A 10166-nucleotide genomic window follows, 5' to 3' on the forward strand; every position below is an offset into this window, starting at 1 on the left:
CTTCAAATTTTCTGTAACAATGAAATGGAGATCCCCAAATAAGCCTTGTTTTTCCTCAGAGTATGCTTCCAGCATTCCCATAACACGAATGGCGAAGTGGAAAAATATGTTCAGGGTTTCACTTTGATTTCCACAACTTCTTTTCTTAGAGGCCACAGGCCTATATAGAATTATTATCCAAAGTGTAATTCTTAACAAACAGATTCACCAAAGGGATGCTGCCATTTTTTCTGCATTCATATATTTTAAGGAAGTGGCAAGCCCCTGATGCTAGTGTAGAAAATGAAATTAGTCCCTCGGAGAGGATGCGATCAATGCCGTGTTAATCTAACCCTCAGCTGTTAATGATTTGCATGAGGCTTCCCCTTGATGCTGGGCTTCAACTGAAATATTGCTGTAAGCGTTTCAGTCAGATTTCCCTTTTCTGTTCTTGTTGTGAGGAGACTGAGTTGAGTGCATCCAAAGGATCAGCTTTCCCTCTCTGCTTGTGCTCTGGTTTTCTTTTGTTTTTAAATAGTAATGATACATACGAGGATATTTCAAAATTTCATTTTCAGAAATTTTCTTTACTGAGATCTTCCAGACATAAAATCTTTTGCAAAATGGACAGATTTCATATGTGAACCACTGTTCATGCCTACAAGAAAAAAAAGGGCCAGCTGCTGTTTTCGTTCAAAATACAACTACAGACAAATAGCCTCCAAATTCAAGTTCATAACCTTTTACCTTTCTCTCATCGGGCACCAGAGTTAACAGTTTGTGTTAGCTTAAGGAGTGTTGTGGGTAGTGGGTTGTGAAGGAAAAGAACTGCATGTACTCTCCCTGAAGGATTGGTTTGTTTTGGCTTCTCTTTCCCTCTTTCTCTCTCTCTCTCCTCTCGTTTTTATTTTTGCGGAAACATATATTTGATTATTGTTTGTCCTGGTAAAACCTTATACCTTTTTGATCACACTGCTGAGCAAAAATATTGTATTAGGGATACAGTTTGTATTTCCAGTAGTTACAATATTATAAGAGAAAAAAAAATTTACTTGTAACCAAAGTCAAATTTGAAAAAGTAAAAGAAAGGCTGAAGCATTCACTCAACTTTCTGTCTCCCTGAGCTATAATAAATTCATTCTAACTCAGCAAAATTTGTGACCCATAACTGCACCTGAAGGGTACCTCTTGGTTATTGATTTATTTTCACAGTTCGTCGATCGTTGCAATTTCTATAAACCTATACACTTAACTTTCTCAGAATAAAGCACAGTAATCAACGGGTATTTTTCAAAAACCAAATCTACATAGCCCTGGAGTATGCCGAATGCATTTGTTGTTTTGTTCAATGGAGACACGGAATAAAGGAAATCGTACATTATTTTAAATTCTTATTTAGTTTAACCTGAGAATTAACTGCAAATAACTTGAAGTATTATTATCCTCTGTGGAATACCCGGATGATGCAAACAGTTAAGCGCTCAACTACTAGCCTGAACATTGGCGTTTTGAGCTCACCCAGAAAAGACTCAAAAGACAAGCCTGGAGATCTGCTTCTGAAAGGTCACAGTACTGAAAACACTATGTAGCACAGTTCTGTTGTGCACACATGGCGAAGCCATGAGTGAGAATTAGCTTGACAGCAACTAACAACTGATTATGACTACAACATGCAAACATACAAGTAGTTTTTCAGAGAGTTATTATTACTTATTGCATACCTCATACCCTGCCTTTTTCATAGTAACATTTATGAGAGAGAGTTTACTTTAAGGTTTACTTTTTTAGGTAAACTGTTTTTACACATTTATATGCAATTATTTTACCTTTTCTCATATATCTTTGTTTTAATTCCATTTTTAAAAATCCACCTTGGTTCCCACTGGGTGGTTCATAGAAACATTCCAAGGCACTGAGCACTCGTCAGAAATAAAGCTCTTAAAACAGTAAAAGAAGCAATGGGAGGAAAGTTGTAATAAGAACATTAAACAAGGACGCAAGGCACAGGCTTCTAAGGAAATCTTCCCTCATCCTCTGCCTCTTTGGTAAATCTTCATGTACTGATGATACCTTCCATTCATTGGTCTGTCATCTACCCATATTTTAATTTACACTTTCCAAAAATAGGGAGATCATTTATTGTTTACTATTATTTGGTTAAGGAGCCCTGGTTGCACAGTGGTTCAATGCTTGGCTGTCAACCAAAAATTCCGTGGTTTGAACACACCAGACACTCCATGGAAGAAAGATGTGCCAGTCTGCCTCCATAAAGATTATAGCCTTGGAAACCCTATGGGGTGGTTCTCCTCTGTCCTACAGGGTCACTATGAGTCAGAATTGACTCAACGGCAATGAGTTTTATTATTTAGTTTCCTTATCATCCAATTTTATCATCAACATAACACTCTAAAAATATTATATGGTTTTGTTTATTTTTTGAGCATCTACCATGTATCAGACACAATTTTAGGCACAAGAAATAAAACTATGAATACAGCAAACCTCTTCCTCTCAAGTTGCACACAAGCTAGAGGAAGATGAGCATAATATCACGTGACACTTGTTGTATCTAGGGCAACACCAGATTCTGTGAAAGTATAGAGAAATGGTGCCTACACAGGGTGCAGAGGACAGATAAGGCTTGCTGAAGAGTGTGATGTCTGTGCTTGGACCTAAGAAATGAATCAAAGTTGGCCACGTGGATGGATTTCCAGGCAGAAGAAAGCCCATGTGGCATCTGGGGAATGACATGCAGTAGAGTATGGATTGTACAAAAATTACAAAAGATGAGAAGAGAAAGCAGAGTCAAAGCAGAGGTGAAAACCTCTGTAGATGTGCAACTTGTACATTATTCTCAGGGTAATATGGAACTGGTGAAGGGTTTTTACCAGATTCACGTTACAGAAATGTTTAGCTGAAAATGGGGTCGGGCTAGAGACGAGGACACAAATTAGGAGACCATTGTAGTAATCTCGACATTTGTGTGACCTGCACTGAGGAGAGGTTGCACTCGAGATTGCTATTCTATGTGACTTTAGCTGAGACAAACTAAACTTTCAAACAGATAACTGATTGCAACTCAGGGCTGGGACTAGGATACAGCAATTGAGCAGAAAATTTAAGGAGCTGTCAATAAACTTGGTAATCAGAATAAATAAAACTTAGGGCATTATTTTTAAAAGTGAATACAAAAGTCTATGGTGAACAAAAAATTAAAATTTTAAATAAAGATAGGAACTGAATTATTTGAGAATATACGTGCAAACAGACTAATTCCTGATGCAATGAGTTTTTTTTTTGTTTGTTTTTCTTTCATCTTTGGAGAACTTCAGTTTATTCACTCAGTGCTGCTAACCGTCTAATTCACCTTGGAAGCCGAGATAGAACACCAGCAGACAAAGATGTTAATGCATCATCCAGACGACCTGGTGGCTTCCCTTTGCGAATCCAGCTGACAATCAATTCAAGTAGCATCAAGCAAATGAAAAATGGAGTCGCCTGGAAAGGAAATTGCAAAGAAGAGATGCTATCCTGCTTGGTATGAAATTCTTCCACCTTTCCTGATTAGTCATTCCAGAAGTGGGAAGCCCAGAGTGAAATCAGATAGGAGGAGATGGTGTACACCTGTCCCAGGGATCATCTCTTCCCTACGGGAAAAGAAGTCATATTGTTTTGTATAGACGTTAACGTGTGCTCCAATCATGTTATCAAATATGAAAATAAAATGTAACCATGGATGTAACCATGATAATTGTCTGAGAAATTAATAGGATTAGGGAGGACATGTTCCAAGTTAGAACTAAAAACAAAATTTTTTAAACGGTCAGAAGTCTGTCATCTACATATGACTAATGTGAACCTGTTTCAAAAGGCTTTCTTACGGATGCATACAATTCTAGTTTTTCATATTAGAAGTACCCAAATTACACTTGATGATGAAATTTAAGCTGTAACAACAAATAATTTCCCTCAGAGTATTTCAGAGAATAAGGCAATTTCAAATGTGTGTTTTAAATACCAGTCATGCTTTACTTATTCAGCTTGAACCTTGTTTTAAATTTCTAACAATTTCCTGGGAAGTTACACATAAGAATCACCTGGGGATCTTGCTAAAATGTGGATTCGGATTCAGCCTATCTGGGGTGGACTTGCAAATTATCAGCAGGGAGCTTGTTAGAAATGCAAATTCTCAGCCGGAGTTTGAAGCCCTGGTTGCAAATGTAAGTGTATTAATGTGTATTAATGACACAGCATCAAATTTTGTTGTTTCAATATGAATAATAATGACTTATAAAGATATGAATACTGTATCTCTTATTATTATTATTATTTTCTTAAGAAAAGCAAAAGAAGGAACAATCTCAAATTCTAAGAAGGATATGCATTTCACTCGTTTGGAGACTGATCTGGAGTTTTGAAGTTCTCTAAAATGAACTCCCAAGAACACTTTCTCTGATTTAATTTTTTTTTTCTATTTCTGGCCTAAACTAGTCAGTGCTGTGGAACAGCTTTGACAGGGTGGAGAACTTCAGTATTCAAGTTCTAATTCTGGATATTTCCACTTCCAATCATAGCCAGGAGGCAGAAGTGAAAAGTGCCTCTGCACACTTCAGAATTTCAGAGAAAACTTGGTTCAAGTTCCAACTTAGGCAGTCAGAGCTGGACTCAGGCAGCCAGGATCCTTCATTCTGCAGAAACACTCTACTAAATTAAAAAGGAAATTGTTTATCCTGAGGTGCTGTACACATTTGTCTTTTGAAAAACAAAAATTTTTATAAAGCTTACCAATGCGGTATAACCATTTGACATTGGGATACCAGTAGGTAAATTTACAATGCCAAAGGGTCCAGGAATTTAGCAATTTGAAGAATGAAAGTGAACAGAACCCCAGGATTTGTTTTACTTACTTCTTATTACGGTAAGAGAAAGAGTAGCTTCTTTCCAGGTAGTCTCACCTTTTTTATGTAATCAGGCACCTCTTCTAAGGTTTGGAATGACGTTTCATTGGGCTTCATCATGTAAAACATCATGCGGACTCCCTGAGAAACCGAAACATCCTGTTGGGCTCCAGGGCTCCTCATTTCTGCCCTTGTCTGATTCCCAGCTGGAGAATATTTGTGATTCAGTGGTTGTAGCCAGAGGCAGAACAAAGAGAACAAGATGTGCAGCACAGAACAAGCCCTTTGTCAGAGAACAGCTAGAAACAAAGTTCCATAAAGAGCTGGGCCAACAGCAGATTAGTGTAGCTAGACAGGAAAATACAGGATCAAGAACCAGTTAGTTCAGAGTTCAGTGGGCGGTCGCTGTCCCAGCAGCAGGCATGTGGGGTGGACCCAGGTATGTCCCAACAGTGCAGTTTGATTGTAGCTAAAGCAATATATGACTTTAAAAAAGAAAAGAAAAGGAAAAGAGGGAAAAATAATACCGCCTTGCAAAAAGGAAAAAAGAAAACATGATAACACAGGTAAAATTTCACTCTGAAAAAGTGCGTGGAAGCTCAAGAGTCAAGTAAAGTGAGGGAAATTCGTCTTTTTCTCTCTTTCAAAATTCATACTGTGTTCCAGTTTTTAGTTTCTCCACAGAGTTATAGTTCCTGAAAATGCTCCAATCTCATTTAATAATATTTAGCTTGAAAACCAATAAGCAGTGAGTATAACTCCGGTTATTGCCTAAATATTCCTGGATCTGAATCTTGTTATCTTCCGAATGTTTTCAATTCAACCAATGTTGAAGCATTTGGCTTATTATTTGACTAGTAACATCTTAAAATTCTTCTTTGTATTTATGGGGACTCCTGATTAAAGAAGGTGGCAAGATGTTGCTGTGAGACTTTATCTCTGTTTGTAGGAGGAATCGAAGTGATTGTAGACCAGAGAGCATTCGCTGATTGCTTCATCAGTGAGCCTATGGAATTTGTCAGAATAGCTTCACCATTTCACCTAAAATAACTGTGATGATCATCTTTTAGCTATCATCTCATCTGCCAAAAATGTGTTTGCAGATTTAAACAGTCAATGGATGATTGTTTTAGAAAAATACATAGAAACTATAGATAAGCAACAAATAAATTACTACTTAGAGACACTATTAATATTTGGTATGTAGTCAGTTCTGCTATGAAGCAACATATACACGTTCCTAAAAATCATCATACTATGCAAAATTGTGCAATAAAAACCACAGGGTTTATGAAGAAAATGGGACTAGGATACAACACTTAAAAAATTCATAATAACCCTGTCATGGATTCAATTGTGTCCCCCCAAAACATCTGTCAACTTGGCTAGGCCATGATTCCCAGTATTGTGTGATTGTCCACCATTTTGTCATCTGATGTGATTTTCCTAAGTATTGCAAATCCTATCTTTATGATGTTAATGAAGTGGAATTAGTGGCAGTTATAGAGGCAGGACTCAATCTACAAGATTAGGTTTCATTTTAACCCAATCTCTTTTGAGATATAAAAGACAGAAGCAAGCAGAGAGACACGGGGATGTCATACCACCAAGAAAACAGTGCTGGGAGCACAGATTGTCCTTTGGACAGGGTTCTTGAGTGAAGAAGCTCCTAGACCAAGGGAAGATTGATGACAAGGACATTCTCCCAGAGCCAACAGAGAGAAAGACTTTCCCTGGAGCTGGTGCCCTGAATTCGTACTTCTACCCTACTAGATGGTGAAAGAATAAACTTCTGTTTGTTAAAATCATCCACTTGGGGTATTTCTGTTATAGCAGCGCTAGATAACTAAGACAAACCCTCAAAGAAATAAAAGATCAGAACCTAATAAAAACAGTAGCACAGTTTTACACACGTTACGTGGTGTGGTGTTTAGTGTCTTTGTCGCTGGGGGCTGTAGAGTTGATTCCGAATCATAGCAACCTTATGTACAACTGAATGAAACACTGCCCAGTCCTGTACCATCCTCATAATTATTGCTATGCTTGAGCCCATTGTTGTAGCCGCCGTGTCAATCCATCTTGTTGAAAGTCATCCTCTTTTTTGCTGACCCTCTACTTTACCAAACATGATGTCCTTCTCCAGGGATTGATCCCTCCTGATAACATGTCCAAAGTATGTAAGATGAAGTCTTGCCATCCTTGCTTCTAAGGAGATTTCTGGTTGTACTTCTTCCGAGACAGATTTGTTCATTCTTTTGGTAGTCCATGGTATATTCAATATTCTTTTCCAACCCCACAATTCAAAGTTGTCAATTCTTCTTTGGTCTTCCTTATTCATCGTGCAGCTTTCACATGCATATGAGATGATTGAAAACACCATAGCTTGGGTCAGGCACACCTTAGTCTTCAAGGTGACATCTTTGCTCTTCAACACTTTAAAGAGTTCTTTTGCAGCAGATTTGCCCAATGCAACGCGTCTTTTGATTTCTTGACTGCTGCTTCCACGGCTGTTGATTGTGGATCCAAGTAAAATGAGATCCTTGACAACTTCAATCTTTTCTCTGTTTATCATGATGTTGCTTATTGGTTCCATTGTGAGAATTTTTGTTTTCTTTATGTTGAGGTGTAATCCATACTGAAGGCTGTGGTCTTTGATCTCCATTAGTAAGTGCTTCAAGTCCTCTTTGCTTTCAGCAAGCAAGGTTGTGTCATCTGTATAACGCAGGTTGTTAATGAATGTTCCCGCAATTCTGGTGCCCTGTTCTTCTTCAGGTAGCCCAGCTTCCCGGATTATTTGCTGAGCAAACAGATTGAATAAATATGGTGAAAGAACACAACTGTGGCACATACCTTTCCTGACCTTAAACCACAGAGTGTCCCCTTTTTCTGTTTGAACGACTGTCTCTTGATCTATGATATTTGGTATTATTTGAGAATTGGCTAGGGTATACCCATAGGCCCAAGGCTGTGATCTTTACTGAAGCAACTGCCATATCTTTCTTCTGTGGAGTGGCTGGTGGGTTCACACCACTAACCTTTCAGTTAACAGCCAAGCACTTAACCACAGCACCACCAGGGCTCCTTTGGCTAGGCTATAAACCAAACCAAACCAAACCCATTGCCATGGAGTTGATTCTGACTGACAGTGACCCTATAGGTCAGAGTAGAACTGTCCTATAGGGTTTCCAAGAGCATAAATCTTTATGTGAGCTGACTGCCACATCTGTCTGCCTTTCAGTTAGCAGCCAAGTGCTTAACCACTATACCATCAAGGCTCCTTGGTTAGGCTATAGTACAGAGTTATTCAATTAAACAGTATTCTAGGTGTTGCTGTGAAGGAATTTTGTCCATGTGGTTGACATGTACAAACAGTTGACTTTAAGGAAAGAAGATTATCCTTGATAATGTGGGTGGGCCTCATCCAGTCAATAGAAAGGCCTTAAGAGAAAAAGCTGAGGCTTCCCTGACAAAAATATACCGCAGCATCAGTTCCTGCCAGAGAATTTCAAACCTGGTGGCCCATCCTAATTTCAGACCTTCCAGCCTGTGCAATCAAATAAGCCAATGCCAATTCCTTGAATTTAGTCTCTCTCTCTCTCTATATATATATATAAAAAAATTTATATATATATGTATATAAATGTATGTATATATGCATACCCACATACAGAACCAGAGATGAACAGTATATATATGTATATAAAATCTTATATATATATATAAAATTCTTCCCTGATATATCAAAATGTGGATCAAATACACATTTCCAAAACAAGTGTTATAGCATAATTGACTGTACTTTCAGACGGTTCCTGTTAAAAATAATACATATGGACACATATATTTATTTAACAAAAGCAATAATATTAGGCACTGTGTTTTATTACCTGCTTTAAAAACTTTTGAAATTGCAAGCGTATTGCATAGCAGGAGAAAAAAATCAAATATAGTGGTATATAAAGTAAAAAGTGACAGCACTCCTGCAGCATAATACACACATATATGCCTCCCTTCTACTTGATAGGCATAACCTCTCTTCTTAGTGGGCATTTTTCCTACCTTTTTTTTTTCCCTTCAAAGGCTAGTTGTTGTTTTTATTTTTCTATAAATACATTTACACATAGACTGTAAAGCAGTTGCCATTTACTCGATTCCAAGTTCTGGCGACCCCATGTGTGTTAGAGTAGAACGGAGCTCCATAGGAAGCAGATCACCAGGCTTTCTGTGGCACCTCTGTTTGGACTTGAATCTCCAACCTTTCAGTCAGCAGTCAAGCTGATTAACTGTTTGCACTACCCAGGGATTCCTTTTAAGTTTAAAGAAGCCAAGTTCAGAAGCAAGGGCCATGAAACAGATTGAATCAATGCCAGAAATAATACCCAAGGTAGAGGAGGAGGAAAAAAAAGTAGTTTGGCTTTTCCCTTCTTCCTGCCCACCAGCCTCCCAACAGTTCTTCCCACTGGCCTATGTGTAGAAAGCCAGTTAAGAGAGGAGCCTGTGAAAAGAAGTCTGCAGAAGCAGCCCTGACAATACACAGCAGTGCAGAAGAAGGGGCAGAATGGATCCAAGGAAAAGGTAGGCCAATAACCAGCACATCATCATAACCTAACTATTGCTTAATTTTTCTGCAGTTAAGTGGTTTTCCATTTTTAGTTAATAAACTTAATGCAACAACAAACATCATGGTATAAATATCAGTACATTTGTGTGCCTTTTTTTGTATTATATATATTTCTAGAAGTAGAATTATGTTGTTTAACAGTATGTGAGATTATTACTTACTCTCCAATTCACCCCAAAATTGTCTTTCCCCCACATGCTTACTAACACTGGTTAATATCAATCCTTTACAATTTTTAGCCAAATGATTGATGAAAAATGGCATATTATATCAATTTGCATCTCCCTAGTGAGCATGATAAACATCATGATAAACAGGAGATTGAGGTTGTCAAGGATTTCATTTTGCTTGGATCCATGATTGACACCCATGGAAGCAGCAGCTAAGAAATCAAAAAGATGGTTTGTATTGGGCAAATCCGCTGCAAAGGATCTCTTTAAAGTGTTGAAAAGCAAGGATGTCATCTTGAAGACTAAAGTGCACCTGATCCAAGCTATGGTGTTTTTAATCACCTCATATGCATGTGAAAGCTAAGCAATGAATAAGGAGGACCAAGGAAGAATTGAGGCTTTTGAATTGTGCTGTTGGCAAAGGATATTGAATATACCATGGACTGCCAAAGGAATGAACAAATTTGTCTTGGAAGAAATACAACCAGAATGTTCTTT

The 10166-nt window shown here is 38.0% G+C and overlaps 1 protein-coding gene across 1 annotated transcript in view; it reads right to left on the reverse strand.

Annotated features, from left to right (window-relative positions):
• Positions 1-5199, reverse strand: part of AGMO (alkylglycerol monooxygenase) — a 386087-nt gene extending 380888 nt beyond the window's left edge. Inside the window, exons 1-2 of the mRNA XM_049893554.1 lie at positions 4935-5199; positions 3347-3477 (exon numbers count right to left, since the gene is read on the reverse strand). Of these exons, the coding sequence (XP_049749511.1) occupies positions 3347-3477; positions 4935-5060 (257 nt within the window). The 5' untranslated portion in view covers positions 5061-5199. The remainder of the gene's footprint in view (positions 1-3346; positions 3478-4934) is intronic.
• Positions 5200-10166: the final 4967 nt, after the last annotated feature.

This window comes from Elephas maximus, chromosome 8 (genome assembly GCF_024166365.1).
Source record: "Elephas maximus indicus isolate mEleMax1 chromosome 8, mEleMax1 primary haplotype, whole genome shotgun sequence".
NCBI classification, from domain to species: domain Eukaryota; kingdom Metazoa; phylum Chordata; class Mammalia; order Proboscidea; family Elephantidae; genus Elephas; species Elephas maximus.